The sequence below is a fragment of the Tympanuchus pallidicinctus genome, unplaced genomic scaffold (genome assembly GCF_026119805.1).
Source record: "Tympanuchus pallidicinctus isolate F22 unplaced genomic scaffold, pur_lepc_1.0 scaffold5, whole genome shotgun sequence".
Taxonomy (NCBI): domain Eukaryota; kingdom Metazoa; phylum Chordata; class Aves; order Galliformes; family Phasianidae; genus Tympanuchus; species Tympanuchus pallidicinctus.
In genome coordinates this window covers 69,622,112-69,640,188 of record NW_026294769.1, presented here as the reverse complement: position 1 = coordinate 69,640,188, position 18,077 = coordinate 69,622,112, and the positions used below count along the sequence as shown (strand labels likewise).

Genomic DNA, 18,077 nt, shown 5'->3' with positions numbered 1-18,077 from the left:
AGAATAAAAAATGAAATTCAATCAAACGTTCACCATTCTCTCAAAAAGAGCTCCAAAACCTTCATTTCTAAAATAAGCAAGGATGAATAAACTGAAGACAAACAATTTGTTTCTTATTCAGTACAAATCTTCACTCAAGTCTACAGAAAAGAAAGCTGAAGTCATTTACATGGAATTAATACAGTATTTCTCAAATCCACAAGAGTCTTTTCAAGGGACCTTTTTACAACCTCCAAAACTGGCACATCACAGGAATTTAAGAGATAGCACAATGAACTCTTCAGAACTGAACATATTTTACTGTCATTTTCCTTCACATAAGATGAGCCAAAGAATGAAAATGGCCAAGTGAATCAAGAGAATACCTTATTCAGCATCTATACATATACACTAAGTATCAAAATATTTATAGGTACTTTAAGAAGAATGAAGTGATGCTTCTGGTAAAAATTACTCTCATCCTCTGCAAATCTTTCCATTTCAAAGAAGGAAGGTTTATCCAAATACTACTGATTTTACAATTCAGTTATGAAATCGAAGGATCTTAATCTCTTACCAGAAATCTGATTTTTGTTACATGCATGTACTATGCAGATACCAAAAGACCATAAGGCAGCCTTTCTTTGAAAAACACCTTCTAAAACAATGCTGCACAGGAAGATTAATACTTCTGTGAATACAAAGATCTCAATTATCCTTGAAACATTCTCCTTCCCTTAAGCTTTCACAAAGAAAATATGGAAGTTTTCCTTTACACATCATTTATGAAGATAATTACTAAATTGAGAAATCTGTGGCACTATACAAACATTTTGTCTATCTGCTGTTTTACAACAGGATCTGAAATTTAAATCACAACTGCCCGTTTGATATCGTTCTCTAAATAGCATGAGAAACCAGCTGGCAGAGGATGAGGAATAACTGGAAGACTGAATCAACTGAACAGTTTCAAGAACTGCACATATTAAGCGTTTGAAATATGGATTCCACTGTAAAACAAAGCTTGAGATCCAATAAAATCACACTGCCCCAAGGAAGAGGCAAAAAACATTGCTCTGATAACTACTGAACATAAATCCAGACTGAATTCTGGGTAGATTAAAATCAAGTACAACACCCTAAGACTAGCATCAAAAGTGCTACTGACCATAAAGTCTGACAAGAAGAACGCGACTCAATAATTTAAAGGAAAGGAAGAGAATATACCAAAAGACAGATAAGAGTCAAAGCAACTTGACGAGCACAGCAAAAAAAAAAAAAAAACACAAAAAAAACCACACACACACACAAACGAAAAAACAATGTAAGAAGCTTTTATGCCTTATTTTCACGTCATTCTGAAAAAGTTACACACTTGCAGGTGTTGAAGGCTCACTTCAATGTAAAGGTGCTTGGCTGTGGATCTGAAAAGAGTTAAGTAAGCCAGCAGTATTTTACCATACTTGGCTGCAAGGATATTTTGTATTTTACACTCTAGCACCAACTGTGATTGGATAGTCAGACCTGATCTGGAAACTGAAAAACTTCCATAAATCTTCCATAAAGGATCAGCATCTAATACTGCAATGCATAATTAGCTAGCACTGTTCAGAACAAAACTGAGGTCATATACTGAAATCAGGTCTTCTTTCTGATAGTTTTCTAAAAACTAAACTGATAGTTTTCTTCCAGACCTTACAGGAAATAAAATCAAATAGCATTTGGCAGCAGTTAACCCAATATTTATTACTTATAGAAGGGACAAAGCTGGTCCTTATTGCTTCATGGGGTTACTGCTGCAAAGAGTTGGGAAACAAGAGATTGCACGTTTTAGAACAACTGTGATAAGATTACATTTGAAAAGCCAAAGGGAAATTAAGACATGCTCTCACATTTCATAAGAGATTGTGCAGTTCTGCTCAGTACAAACAAGGCAATGATCAAAACATGAGTAGAAATGTCTAACCAATAAATGGAATTGCTCATTATCAGTCTAATTTTGATGGTTTAATGGCAGTAAGGACTATAATTTGCTAAATATATTTATTATGACATAAGGTAAATTAAGCTCAATGAAGGAATAAAATTCCTGCACAGGAATCAGACATACACTCTGACTTCCAGTGAATGTAAAAGGCTTTTCTTATCAAATCATGTGCATCTTCATCTAGAAACAGCTGTTTGCCCACTAAAGCAGACAATCTCCTTACATCTTACTAAGAAGACATTTAAGCCTTCACACAAATTTGAATCGTGTAAATACAGTAACCTGCTATGTTAAAAAGGCTCAGCATTCCTACTGAGGAAATACTCTGCTGGGTTTCCCTTACCTCACCACTTGTTTATCTGAACAGAAGAACATGAAAAGAGGTAAATGTATGTCAAAAAAGCTACTTGGAACTCTTAGATTTTTGATCTGGTGCTTGGTTATTTAGAAACAGAACATAAATCATAAACACAGTACAGTTTAGCTTAGATGGACCTCGGGGTCCATCTGCCCAATCCCTGCCAAAGCATGAACACACAAAGTAGGGCGCCCAGACCCACATACAGCAGCTTTTGAAGATCTCTACGAAGGAATCGCCGTTGCCCCTCTGGGCAACCTGTACCAGGAGTGGCTCTGCCACTCTCAAAGCACAGAAGTGCTTCCTCATGTTCACATGAAACTTGCTTTGGTCTGTGTCACGGAGTAGTACGGGAGCATGTGAACTACCTTTCATTAAGAAAAGTGCAAGTCAGAAGAGCCTAGGAACACACGGTCAACTCAAGTCACTCACGGAATTCCAGCTTCAAGGATCTAGATAGATGCAAAGTGAATTAATTCCCCAAAATACATATGGTAGCATTCTCAGGTCATCAGCACCAATTGCTTCACCCAAGAGCAGAACTTGCAGCTCTGCTCAGACTGTAGTGGACATACAGAACAGGCATTCAATTGGTTCTTACACTACTATACTAACTATACACAAGTACCCATACTGCTGTCACTCCAAGATATGAACCTTTGGAAAGTTTTCTACTTAAATCTCCCACATTTCCAAGATCTTGTACTAATCAAGAACAAAATTTAGCAACATTATCAGCACCATACAAAACAAAAGTGAAAACAATACACCTTGAAGAAATATACAAACCAAAGCATGCTTATTCAATAAAACTTTTTCTGAATTCTGATTTCTCTGAATTCTGTTTAGCACTTTCTAAACAAAAGAATTGCCTCATACATTAAAAACTTTTTTTCCTGGGACTATCAAGATAAATAATAATTTTAACAAACATCAAGATAAAATACCTTATTAATTGATTATTCTGCACAATTTTATTACTTTGAACAAAGTCTAAGAAGGAAATATAGAAATAAATACTAACAGGGATGAGAAACTTCTTGATTTCTTCTAATGCATGCCCCATTCTGGCATATGCTTCTGCTGGTGGAGCAAACACTTCAATTAAAACATGAAGGTCATCATTTAGGTGGAAGTATTTTGCCTCTCCACTTTTTCTTAATTCTTCCTCCTAAGAAAACAGACAAAGATGTTTGTTTTTTTTTTCCCATTTTATCATTTTTAAAATTTTAATGTAGGCTTTAGAATTGCAGTGGATGCATTTATGCTTACTGTCTGTTCACATTTATATATCAACAACTAAAAAGCCTTTTAAAATTTTATACTTTTCTAATACACTTCAAACAAGCTTGTTGCTAAATATCAGAGTATTATCAATTTGCTTACAAACACTAGAAGCCTAATAACCTAAAATAGGACTCAGCAGCTCCTTCTCATATACAGGAATAGTACTACAAGGCAGAAAGCTTTCAGTTTTCCCCAAGTGCACCCATTTTATATAGAAAACACAAAGAGAAATAAATAAGATAAAATGGAAAGCTTCTTTTCTCAAAAGTAACATCTTTAGAAGTAGGTTTATTCTGATATTCCACAATGGAAGGATTTTTGCCAGTATTATTTCCATCTCTTAGTTCTAATGCATTCCTCAAATACTTCTCATCTATTTTTTCCTCTTACTGAGATGGCGTGATGAATGAGTTCTCAAAGAATAAATGAGAAGTGTGGCCAACTAGTTGAGGGAAGTGATTCTGCTCCTTTTTTTCCTGTTCTCATGAGACCCTACCTGCAATATTCTATCCAGCTCTGAGGTCCCAAGCACAAGAAAATGAACTCTGAACAATCTGGTCTAGTGCAAGGTGTTCCAGTCCATGGCAGCAGGGCTGGACCTAGATCTTTAAAGGTCCCTTTCAACCCAAATCACTACTGCTTTGAGCACTGCTCAGGCAGCGATGATTAAGTTGCTTGTTTTAGTACCTGCATTAGTGTCAGACAGAAAAAGATGTGTAGTCTATTTATCTACAGGAACAAACAAAGCTTCTCTCCACATTTTAAGGATTATATCATAATTATGTAACTTGATTTTCTGTTAAATATCACATTGACATTTCAATTAGAATTCTATGATTCCATGATTTTCTAAGAAACGCATGCATTAGTCACATCTCAGAACTTGCCAGCCTGACCAGTAACTTGTTAATTAGTAATTACATTCTAAGCTCCACTTCACTGTAGATTGCTATTCCTTTTCATACAGAAGGATCAGCAAGGAGTGATTTCATATTTTAGATAACATTAGTGGCCAGAAACATTACTGGCCAGAAAGGGAGGCCATAAATCATGACATACTACAGGCAAAGTAGTATTTTAATTTGTATCAGTTAAAAAGTGCAATTCACTAGGCAGGTGATGATGATGATCTTGTTACTGATTTGTGCTTCCTTTATTTTTTACAGCCTGAGTCATATCACAGGATCATAGAATCACATGATCATAGAATGGTTTGGGTTGGAAGGGACCCTTAAGATCATCTGGTTCCAATCCCTTGCTATAGGCAGGGACACCTCCCTCTAGGCCAGGTTGCTCAAAGCCCCATCCAGCCTGGTCTTGAGTGCTTCCAGAGAGAGGGCATCCACAAACTCACTGGGCAACCCGTTCCAGTGTCTCACCATTCTCACAGATACGTCACCACAGTAAGAATGAAGCTGATCTGCACACACGTACGTGAAGCTGTAGATTTCTGCTGTCTGCTAGGGCTTCTTGCAATGCATACTGTCACCATAACCAAATATCTTCCATTAAAACAATTGCAATTAGATGTTGACTTAAGTTGTATACAGCATCCTAAATCGGGGCTGTGATTATTTTTTTCCTACTTGTACTTAATTTGCTTTAATTGCCTGTTATTCTTTGTCTATTCTTTGACATTAAATGCTAAGTGCTCTTTTCTATGAAATAACTTTGTTTGATTCATCTAAAAGTCCTTCTAAGGTGAAAACACTGTGACGTGAACACTACAGGTTATAAGCAGAGTAAGACTATCTATAATGAGCTACTGCTAATGCCACAGTTACTTTCCCAGGAACTCTAGTTTTGGGACTATACATACAACCTGTAGTAGCCTCAATGTGGACTGCGACAACAGGCTCCTTACAGAAAACAGACCCCATGTGAATCTAGTTAATACAAGCATATTTTATGTTTTTATTTGCTCCCTGACTTTTTGTCACAGGACTTGTTGACCTCTCCAAAAAATTTAGGAGGAAATTCAGGGTATCGTAAGCACTCTCTACTGAAATACTCAAGTCTTACCTTCGTCTTATCCCTCATTGAACCTTTTCCCAAAATAGACATTTTTGTCAGCGTTTCTTCCTGCAAGCGTTTTAAAGAATTGCCACGTGGACCCAAAAGCTTTCCCACAAAGTTAAACTGTAAGAAAACAAAAAGACATTATGACCATTGGATTTCTAAGCACAGAAAAAAGCAAAATTTGCTGAAAGAATTTTTTGTTCTAGCAAGAACAAAAAGCAAGAAAAGCAAGAAGTGTTAAATCATAACTGACAGTCATTAAGAAGAAACGTATAGGATAGTTAACAGCATGTTACGGACTACCAGATGCCAACTGAAATCTAGAAGTATCTGAACTCAAAGAACTTTCAAATAGCACAGATAAATGACACATTCAAAGCTGAGGCCAGATGTGTTCAAACTGCAATTCAGTTTTTCAACAGTTGTTATCAGGTATATAACCATAAAAACAAAGCTGGCAGCAATCCCTCACAGATGCAGTAGCACCCAACAAAAGTTTTGAAAATGAAAAAGTCTGAATTGCCTTATGCTGCCTGTAAGATTTATGAAGTAATATAGCAACTCATATACCCTACACTAAAACACAGAAACAAACAGGGAATTAAATCCAGAATTTATATGCTTATATTTCCTGTCTCAAACCAAAATGAACATTCTTTAAGGCATTTTCAACTGTCACTCAACCTCTATTATCACTGAAGTTTACCAAAACCAGCTGCACTTCCTAACCAGGGCAAAACACTATTAAGTTAACTAAGGGGAAGGTAATGGAGCACCACAAATATAAAGGAACAATATTACTTGGGGAAAACCCAAACATCTCCCTTTGCACAAAACATCAAAACAGGCTACTGTGAATATCTGATGCTCCTTAAGCCCAGAAGGTAATTCAAGGGGAAGATGAGTCAAAAACACAAATTCAAAACCCCACCCAGAGCAAAGAAATAAGAAAAAAGAATCTGTCTGCTAACATTTAAAGATAAAAAATTGGGTTCAATAGAGCCAAGAGGCACGGAGATCTGCACAACACATTTATTCCCAGATGCATAGAGAGAGAAGGTATGTAAATTCAATAGGTAGCTTTTGTCCATCTGTGATGCACTTTGGAAGATGCATGAAATCTGAAGAATGGTTAGAGAAGATTAATTTGAAGTAAACAGCCATTATTTTGATTTTTTTTCACATACTAAAATGTGCCAATAAGCATGAAAAACATTTTGAAATTTGTATGGAACGGCACTTACTTCAAGCACTAATTTATTCTCTTATAAATAATACCCAAATTTGGAGATTACTATTCAGGTATATTTACTATGCTCTGCAAAGCTTTATAAAACCACAATATTCACAAACAGTTGCAATCTAAAGCGACCCACTTATGGTAACAGAGCTTTAGGCATAAGTAATATACAGCGACACTATAAAACAAACACTTTTAGACTACTTGTTTTTCTGGACTCATTTATGCAACTGTTTTCCAGTTGTCTCTTCCTCTAGTACTGTATCATTAAAGAACCACAATAGAAGACTCATTAGAGCCCTCCATAATTAGATGGCTCATTTGATCTCCCTGTTTCTCTAGACAAATCCAATAGCAGTTGACAATGGGGCAGTAGCAGTTCTTACAAACTCCATTGTTGCTACAATGGAAATGCTGATGGAAAAAGTAGTCCAGCTCTAGTTCTCCTACAATGAAGAAAGTCTACAGTTCCAATTCACCTACTTCAATTTGAGACAAAAAGAAATGCAAGCAATAAAAAAAGCCTATTAAAAATGAAAACATAATTCTTCTCTCTTTAGTACTTGCAAGCTCAATTCCCGACTTAGAAACAGGATACAAGTGAATGAATGGCTATGGATGACTGGTCCACACAAGCTATTGAATAAGGCCTTTCATGAACTAGCCTTTTCTGAGACTAAGAGATCAAATCTCAAAACATACTAAGGTGGCACCTTTAATTGCTGTGGAACCTCATTTTATTCCTTACAGTTTCTTTAGATACTGTCAAAGAAAACAGATTCGAAACAGGTTGCCCAAAGGTAAAGAAATCTATCAAGCTGAGAGCATTCATGAGGTCATCAGGAGGTTGGGCCAGAGATGTCTTGGAAGTCCCTTCCTATACAGACTTTTGACTATGATTACAAGCATGTAACTGCAATGAAAACACTCAAACTAGGGGAAGGGAAGGGAAGGGAAGGGAAGGGAAGGGAAGGGAAGGGAAGGGAAGGGAAGGGAAGGGAAGGGAAGGGAAGGGAAGGGAAGGGAACCCAAACATTGAACTTCCAAGTCAGTAATGCCTTGTCATTTTTTTAAATAAATGATCACTACTAATGAACAGGGACTTTATAGTTAAACGTAAATGGAAACCTTCGTGTAATGGAATACTACATCAACTTTTCAAGCATTTCAGGTTACTCATGTTTTCAGTAAAATAGCCTTGTAAATTAGGAAAACAAGTACTACATATATTTTTAAAAGAGATTTTCCATTTACAGTAGAATATGCTAAAAATATTTCTGAATGTTGAGTAGCTGCATATAGATAAGCTACTCTGATATAAAGCTTTTAATCTATTTTACTATGTTTTCAAATTGAATTTTACTAAAAAATTATCATAATTTAGACAGATAATTATGTATTCAACTATTCAGAACATAGTGCTGAACATTTAACTGAAACAAACTAGTTGACCATTGAAGACTAAAAATCCTAACATACAAATACAAATGCATGCTTCCAACAATATGAGTTCTACTTTCAGATGTCATTTTCAGAAAGAAAATAACTAACTTTCCATAAATAAAGCCCATTTGAAATCAAATGAAATCTTTCAGTAGAGAAGAGTTACTTTGAACATTTACTGGATTTCTTGAACTGATGAACATTAAATAGGAAGTATCTGTTAAAAAGCTTTGCATAAAATGTCTCACTGAGATACTGAAATGCTCAAAGAGATCACCACCACCTTCACCAGCACCTTCAGTATACAGAGTATATTATGATCCCCAGTAATCAATAACTGGGACTTGAACCTAAGGTAAAAAAACACAACATGTAAGACATATTTTCATTACAAAAAAAAAGCAAATCCAGCCCAGCTGCTGGTGTAACATAAGGTAGTAAGCCTGGTAGATCCAAGCTAGCTCTTACAGAAGTTTCTCACATACACAGGTTCACAGCTGCTTCCCATGCCACACACTCCTGATGTTCTTTTGTCCTTCTGACCAATACCAAAAAAAATAATAATAATAATTCTGATCTAGTACTGAACTCAAGTCTATAAACTCACTGAATTAGGCAATGAAATGAATATTAAAAACAAGATATTTGTGCAGGTATAGACAAGCAAGATCAAACCAGTCACTTTGTTATCCTTGCAAAATTCAAGCTGTCAGATTCTTCTCTCCATTGTCTTCTCAGTATAGCATGATCATAACTGAATTGCACATTATTAGTCTAAACTGTACTCAAATTTTCTAGTTTCAGCTTAACACTGTGCTAAAACAGTCTCATTACTTTCCGCTACTAACAAGTGTCAGCCATGAATGTCGTTCTCTGGTGTGCATAAATCTGTGTTAAAACGAGATATCTATACATTAAAACAGCTTCCAGGATCTTAGGTAAGAATTAGGATCTTAGTATGGATTACAGTAAATAAACCTGAAGTCATCTCTTAACTGCTGTCAGAAAGATTCAGAAGACTATGCCAGATACACAGCCTTAAGAAACCAGATAATAACAAAAAAGTTGAGGCATTTTAGCAAAAAGGATCAAGACTGAGAGTAACAGTTTGAGTACACCAAATTGGAAAAGACATTAGATACTGCTAAGTTGATGCCAAAAATCATACTCCAGTAGTGAGTGGATAAACGTTACCCCTTAAGTCTCACATCAGTACTACTAAGTTCAACATAATCTCCACTCATTCTTAAAGTATGAGATTCTGCATGTTGGCCATGATGTCCACTAGCACAAAAATGTAGGTTAATTATACTGAAAGCATTAGTTTCCCTTGCACAGATTATCTTTCAAGGCTGCTAAAGAATCTCTTTTATATATATATATATATATATATGTATATATATATGTATAGGAGACTGTTTTGTTTTGTTTTTTTAACATAGTTAGAAGATTTTACACTGATAAGTAGTAGTAAGATTTTTGCTGTGTTTTTTTGTTTGTTTGTTTTTGGTTGTTGGTTTTTTTTTGTTTTGTTTTGCTTAAAGATTGCATTCTTTCTAGATATTCTGAAGTGATTTTAAGTATTTAAGTATTTTTGCACATGAAGTACATTGGAGATTATGGACATCATCGCTTAGCTCTTCCTCCCTCCAGAATCCTCAGATCAAAATGTCTTTAACAATTACCTAGATACGTATTTCCTTATTAAGGCCATGCTTGAAGCTATTTTCTGAAAACAGTTGAAGAAAAAAAAAAAAAAAAACTTTACAAAAATTTCAAATACAAATGAGGTACTGTACTTTCTTTGTGAACATTTAATCTTCTCTATGAATTTCAGGAAAAAAGGAATTAATGCCAATGCTGCAGCATGTTTAAGTATATATATTACAGGAAGTAGGATATAATAGAAAAAGTAATCCTCATTTATCCCCATCAAGACAAGTCTGCTGAGACTGGTTCATCCAGCTTAAAATACTTAGTGAAAGTACAAATATCAGACCAAATGCTTTGCTGTAAAGCTCTGACAATCCAGTGCCAAAGCTGTAGAAAGCTTTCTTGGCATATTAGTTTTCTGCAATGGTTCATACGTGATAGATTCACTAGAAGAAGAAGTATTTAAGTTATGATTCAGTGCACCTTCCCTTCCAATGGCCTGAAATCAGGAAGAGTTCAAGATTTTCCTTATTCATTCCAAGAGAATATGGTTTCTATAGGAAGGTAAGTGCTTCCATCATTTATGTTGTACCAAACTGCTCTCTCCTCCACACAGCTCTCAGAGCAGTAATAGATCTTTAAACATCTATCCAACTTGAAACTTGGTTGATTGAAGTTATTCAACAGTTCTCTAGTACTAAATGTAAGGCTTGAGGTGCCTGGAGCATCTCCCCTATGAAGAAAGGCTGAGTGAACTGAGTCTGTTCAGCCTTGAGAAAAGAAGACTGAGAGGGGACCTGATCCAGGTCTATAAATATCTAAGGTGTGGGGGGCAGAATGGCGAGGCCGGACTCTTTTCAGTGGTGAGTGGAGACAGGACAAGGGGAAACGGCCGGAAACTGCAGTATAGGAAGTTCTGCACAAATGTGCGCAAGAACTTCTTTACAGTGAGGTGATGGAGCACTGGAACAGGCTGCCCAGGGAGGTGGTGGAGTCTCCTTCTCTGGAGATGTTCAAGACCTGCCTGGATGCCTACCTGTGCGACCTGCTGTAGAGAACCTGCTTTGGCAGGGGGTTGGACTCGATGATCTCTGGAGGTCCCTTCCAACCCCTACAATTCTGTGATTCTGTGATTCTTTCATATGACTTCAGGTTATATACTTTTATTCTTTCTATTTCTCATTCCTACTGAGGGAGTTGTTGTTGTTTTTTTTAAGTAAGAACGTGTATTCTAAATAGTCACATAATTAAAAGGGCTGCTCCGAAAGTAATGCCTCCTACTCCTTTACAATGGACCAGAATTTCAAAAGTGGAGGTTTGTGAAATAGCAGTAGAGGTTGATATATTTTAATGTCATGGTTCTGTTTTTTTTTGTTTTGAGGTTTCAGTATTCCACATCAAAACAACATGTAGTGTTCAGGGCATTGAAGTGTCACTGCCCCAGTCCCAGCTACCTATCCCTGTACATTACAGCAGTCACGGGATCTGGCCCTTCCGGGTGGGGGGGCGCTCTCTTGCTGCCTTGCAGTGGATGCTGGAGGTGCTTTCCTAGCCATTCCAAGCTTTTCAGGTTTGACTCGATCCCGGGAACTCTCTCTCTCATCTTGTCTGATTTATTAATCTCAATTTCAATTAAATTGTATATATTGTGTTATCTTGTATTCCGATATTATAGTAAAATAAGTTTTCCTTCATAGATTGTTGCTGCTGTTCTTTTCCTCCCTTCCTTCCTTCCCATTTTTGTGGGACTGGGGTGGGGGGGGAGGGCAGAGGCCTGCTGCCTCTGTCACGGACATAGATTGATCTAGTCAACTCCGTGACATAATATTACATTTCGTTGCTGTACAACAGATGTCAGAGGAACAGTCTGATTAAATGGTACTTGACACATAAGTGAGTAGCAAGCAGGAAGCAAAAGTGTAGAATTGAATTCCTCCATGTGAAAAAAATGGCACCCACTGACACTCATCAACACTCGCCAAACATTTATGGAGACCTAAAAGTGGATTTGGGCACAGTGAGGTGGTGGCTGGTACATGCATTTCAGCAGTGATAACAGCAACGTGAAAGATTAGCCATGTATTGGATGGCCATACACAGCATGAAATGAACAGCATCTCCCTTTAAGTGCAAATCAGCAGATTACAACCAGGAAACCGGGTATGGATATGAGTATTGGCATCTGTACATTGGAAACAATGGTGGCAATGCTGGAAATCGAAGTTTGGACCAACTGGGTAAACACAGGAAAAGAAAGGAGACCGAATTAAGTATGTCACAACCTACTGAACCAATAAGAAGCTGAAAGTGACAGTTTCGTGACTGCATCACTACCGGTGACGAGATGTCACTTCACTACTATGAGCCAGACTCAAAATGACAGTCCATGAAGTGGACACATGAATTCCCCATCAAAGAATAAGTTGTGATCCTTCTGGATTTCCTGGAGCCCAGACAAACCATTAATTCTGACCACATCATGACCAAGGTTCCAACTTCCAGTAAGGACAAAGACAACAACTTTGCCCTTGCAACACAATAATGCCAGGCCCCATATCAGTTGAAGACCATGAAGACAGTGTCAGACTTGGCTGGGCTGCCCTACCACACCCACCATATAGTCTGGATTTGGTGTTATCTGACTTCCATCTGTCCAGACCAAAGAAAGACAGACTGCATGAGCAACGTTTTCCTAGCAGTGATTCCATCACAACAGTGATGAAACAGTGGATCGCATCCAGTGGTGCAGCTGAGAATTTGCTCTATCAAATAGTCTTATTGTGCTCTTTGTATCTGTTGTAGTTTCCATAGGAAAAAAAAAAAATAGGAGGCATTAATTTTGGAGCAACTTATGTAAGATATGAACCTCTCCAAAACTATGTAGATACTTCAAATACCTTATACCTGACAGTCAGTTTTAAATACGTATTCTAATTTTAAATGTTGAGTTAAAACACTTCAAGAAAGTAACTTTTGAGAATATGGAGTACCACTTCAGGGAAATAGTGCAAATCATTTCTCATGAACTTTCAAAATCTACTCAGTATTAAAATATAGTTCTGTAAGCAGTTTTCAAAATGGTAGCTTGTCAAAAGGTGGAAGTGATTATTCCTGCAGTTTTGATTGATTCCATGAAAAATCATCATCGTTCTATTTATCATCCATTAAAGCTATTTCTCTGAAGTCTGAACACTTCAGTTTACCAAGCTGGCAGAACAAAATCAGATGTCTGAGATTACAGACTATTTCACAATGCATATTTATCAGATGCATGTGGTGGGAAGGATAATACCCTCCTGCCGCATCTGTACATACGTAAGCTATGAAAATTTTCACAAGTTCAGACATTTCGTAGAAGCAGTAGGAAAGATTTAGAACCCCTTCACTCTCACACTGCCACATCCTGATCTTTCATTGCCAGCACACTTCATTGCTATCACTATGTCTATGCAAGTTTAAAGATTCATTTTTCAAGCATGATATCCAGCAGAAGTTATAGGGTTGCACTTTCACGCTTGACCTGGAATCAATAAAGATATTCAGCTGATGAAATAGCAAAGTATATTAAATCACCCTAAACTCCAATTCCTAACCGGCAAAACCTCATTAAGCTAATAGCAAGTTAGGCATCCAGCATTCATGTGGACTCCATAATATAGGTAACAATCTGGAATGGAATCCTACCTCAAAAAATTTTCCACTGAGGCAACATAAAATCCTAAGTTTCCCACTTACCCTTGTGCATCATGTGTCTCAGAATAGGCCTGCAGACAGCATTATGAGAACACACAAAAGCGTCACCTGAATATTTTACAGTAATTCCTGCATTTCAGCAATACAAAACTTTCAGACGAATCAATCAAGCTAGGCCAACCTGAATTACTCCCAACAAGACTCTGTACAATCAGAATTTGAAAAGACTTGCTGGGACCTGCAGCCTACAGTGGAGTTCCCACACAGTTCTGTCTCACCAAATAATGCTGTCATCATACTAAAATATAATCACTGCATTTTTTAACAGCACAAGTGTTTCCAAGGAACTCAAATAAAGATAATTCAAATGCACAACCAACCTTGAGATGAAATCAGAATGTAATTCCTTCAAGTATCATAAATTATTTCATAGAAATGACAAAATTCAGGCTGTTCTGGTTATTCTGTCACTTTCTGTGAAGATTCAGACAGAAGTCATTGAACTACAGAGTCATCAAGGCTGGAAAAGACTCATCTAGTCCAACTGTGCACCTACCACCAAAATGGCTCAGTAAAACCATACATGACATGAATTTTGCCCCTCAGTTCTTCTTGAATTCAACTGCAGGAAGAGGAGTAAAATGAATAGTATATGACGTTGTTACCATATATTGTCTACTTGATCACAGGCATCTTCTTCTGTACAGGAAAATAATTTAGCAATAACTGAAACATTCTCTTTGTCAAGTGTACAGGTATTTCTAGAGTGAGACTAATGCTACTGTAGTAGTGGCAATTATGGAAGACAGGAAAAAAAAAACCAATTAGGAACAGGCTGCTCAGTGGAGGGGGGAAGGCTCCTTGGGCTTCTTCTCTAGAGATATTCAAGATCCATCTGAGCACTCTCCTGTGCACCCTGCTGTAGGGAATCTGCTTTAGGGAGAGGTTGGACTCAATGATCTCCAGAGGTCCCTTCCAACCTCTACAACTCTGTGATTCTGTGAACTCTCTTTCATATGAGAGATTACAGTTAGGCAATCTTAACACATCCACATCAATACTCAACTGTTGAACTACTAAGCAGAAGATCAAGAAAACAAGGAGATTTTTTTTCAGGAGATCAACAATAACCAAACAAAGGAAAACTACTTTTCAACCTGAGATAGAACAGATTTCCTTCAGAGACATAATCAGCAGCTCTAAACTTCAGTTGAATAGCTTTCTTCTGCAGTAAACCTGTCACCTTAAGGTTTGACAGAGGTAATGAGGCTGAGTATGCACAGGACCCAGCCATGATCCTGCAAGAATACATCTGACAGGACAGGTAATGTGAGCAGTCATTACAATGATGCGTTGATCAGATCAGAGCTAGAACTGTCTGACCTATGTTGAGGCTATTATGATTTATTCAAGGAGTCAGAGTTGGAGAGGTTTTAAAGAGGGAAAGCACAATGAGATACTTAAAAGTTAACTCTGTGTCAGCTTTAGTAAGGTGTCTGAATGGTGAGTAGCACAAGGGTGGGCTGATTTGGTGCAGAGATCTCAAAAACTAACTGGTATTTCATTGATCCCATCTATTTATCTAAATAGAAGAGACATCACGACTTACCAGAGAGTCACTGGCCAACATTAGCAGAATGGTTGTTCATTTTTAGCAAAATCATTTGTAGTTTGTAACATTTTTAGATACTATACCATCTTAAGGGTTTAATAACTCCAATAATCAACTTTTCTGTTCTCATGTAAGTTGAAAAAGCTGCACCATTTCAGAAATAAGCTTCTTTTTTGTCACTGTTTGGATACCTTAGTTTGTCAGTCAAACTGGCATTCCTGATGCTTGATGGATTTATCAATTATCATAGTGCCTTTGTCAGCTCTAAACACCAGATTCTCACTTCATTAACAAAGAGACTACATCCGAAATACTAGAAATATCGTTGTCCAGGATTTGTATGCTAACTGACAGCTTTAGCATGGACTGTTGGCTGAGAGAGAGAAGAAAAATTGTGATGAGAACAGCTCTAGATTTAATATTTACATACAGAAGAGCTTTTTACACATCTGTCATCCATATTTATCTGCCTTACATTCCATGTTTCTGAAGCATTTGTAACTAATACTCATCAGCAAAAAGGATAAAATTACTCACAAAAATCAGAATCAACCTTCAACCATTTTTGTGAGGTACTATCAATTTGGCACCCTCTTCAAATGACATATTTGCATTAACTCTAACACCTCTTGCAGGCAAAATGGTCTGGCAAACCACATACAAGCACAGAAAAGCATGGCCTAGAGGCATAAAGCATCATTTCAGGCTTTTTAAGAACCACATTATGTCTTCTGCTTAAATTCTGCACCATCTGAATATATAATAAATGTGTTCAAAGAACAGCTCGTTAAAGTGTCTGGAATCCCTTCATATCTCCCCTGACAGACCTGATAAAGCATTACTAATTCAACCCTACTCTGAACATATCTAACAGGAATAGAATTAGTATTTAGACCTTCTGCATTGCAATGTTAGCTCTTTCTCCCCTCATGTTCAAGGCATTCTAAGCTCTGCAGACTACAGTACATCAGAATAAGGCTCTCAGTTTGTCATGTTGAAGCTATGCTACCTTGTACAAAAGTATTTAAATTTATTACAGTTCTGAAATAAAGCAGCAAGCCCAATTCTAGCAAACATGGTGGCACACAATTACAGTGACTGCTCGTATTTTGGGTCTCTTTCAGAGAAGACCAAGAGTGCTTACGACAAGCCTGAATTCATACCCACCTCCCAGGCTACTCCCACACAATGAGAGATTTAATTCCTTTCAACAATATTTAATCTGTAATGAGCAAGCTTTTACATAATTATCCACTTACATTTAACAAAACTGAACTTTCTGAAAGAAATATTGAGCATCTTCCATTCCATTAGGGAGCAAAAACACTCTTCAACCAGAAAATACTCATAGCTTTATTCCCTTTGGTAGAAGAGATTTGTTTGAGAGGAGTTACCAGTATTCTCCAGAATATTCTACAGAAAAAGCGGAGACATATGAACTCACATGGGAAGTTTGTTCTGCAGCTGTTGTTATTGTCCCTTGGATCCTGCTCCTCTAAACTTACAAGATTATAAAGCCCTATCTTTTGGGTATAAATGCAGGTTCCTTTCCATAGCGTGGACAAGGCTTGACTCCCAGCTCAGACAGTCAAAAAGAAGTCCATGGACCACAACTACTGTCAGCATACAGCAGAGCATCCCTGTCGTTTCAGAGGACAGCATGGGCTTTCCCAATAGCTATTGTAAAGAAGAATTTCGGTATTTAGATCTTTATGGATCTTTATACTAAAGAAAGAGAATCTTTCAAAAGACACTTTTTCTCCTCTTCCTGTCACTTTGCTTTCTCTCCTTTCAATCTTGACTGCCTACACATCTCACCATTTAAATAAAGAAAAACATCTTGATTAGAAATACCATCAGTGTAGATTCCCCTATTTGTTACCTTCCGTTTTTTCGCAATTCCTAATGTGGTATTTATAGGATAGCTCTTCCTGATCATTAGATAAACATGGAATTCCATGTCAGAATTCCAAAAAGGTGCCCAAGCATAAAAGGTATGCAAGCATACAAATTCACTGAAACAGTATTTCACTGAAGTTTGTTCAAAGTTGAAACTCGGGCAAATTACTTGGCATAGTCTAAGAGAAAACACTGATAGTCCAAAGAAAACTATTTAGAAAGTCTTTCAGGCAAAATGGAGAAAAGGAATGAAGATATAAGCAAAAACAGAAGCAATTTCCAGTGAAGGCTATCTCAAGGAAATAAGAAATTGCAGAATCATGTGATAGAATGGTTTGGGTTGGAAAGGATCTAAAGATCATCTAATTCCAATCTTCCTGGTATGGACAGGATTGGTAACCACTAAATCAGCATTAGTTTAAATGTAATTATTTCTTCTATCCAAAAAAGATTCTACTATTCTGACGATATGATTTATAATTTGTTTTCAACATGTTTTTTGTGTGCTGAGCAACATTCTTCTGCGCATTTATTTCAAGAAACATTTCTACCTTAGAATTCCCATACAACAGACTAGGGGACAGCATTACTACAGATGGTTAATACTATCATAAACGTAAAAGTCATCTCCTTAAGATATACCATTACTATCTTTTTATTAGCATTTAGTTACGTAGTATGAAAACTACACTTACCTTAGGAAATTGCTTTACTGGAATCAAAACTTTTTGCCCCAACTTCATATTTTTATTGATGACCACATCAATATATTTTTCTTCCTCCTTTCCTTCTCCTTTCTGGTATTTTTCAATTTCTGTTAAAAGAAAAATGTTTGTTATTTTCTCAGCTTAATACTGCTATTTGAAAGCTAAGAATCTTCAAAGGCAATATAAATTAGAAATAATAA

General features: G+C 36.9%; 1 protein-coding gene across 3 annotated transcripts in view; it reads right to left on the bottom strand.

Annotated features, from left to right (window-relative positions):
- Window positions 1–18,077, bottom strand: part of KHDRBS3 (KH RNA binding domain containing, signal transduction associated 3) — an 80,459-nt gene that overhangs the window by 40,116 nt on the left and 22,266 nt on the right. For all 3 annotated transcript variants that reach the window (XR_008211125.1, XM_052703596.1, XM_052703597.1), the window contains exons 2-4: window positions 17,866–17,984; window positions 5,634–5,750; window positions 3,349–3,495 (exon numbers count right to left, since the gene is read on the bottom strand). Coding sequence is in view for 2 of the 3 variants with exons in the window: in XM_052703596.1 (XP_052559556.1) it covers window positions 3,349–3,495; window positions 5,634–5,750; window positions 17,866–17,984 (383 nt within the window). In the remaining variant the exon portion in view is untranslated. The remainder of the gene's footprint in view (window positions 1–3,348; window positions 3,496–5,633; window positions 5,751–17,865; window positions 17,985–18,077) is intronic.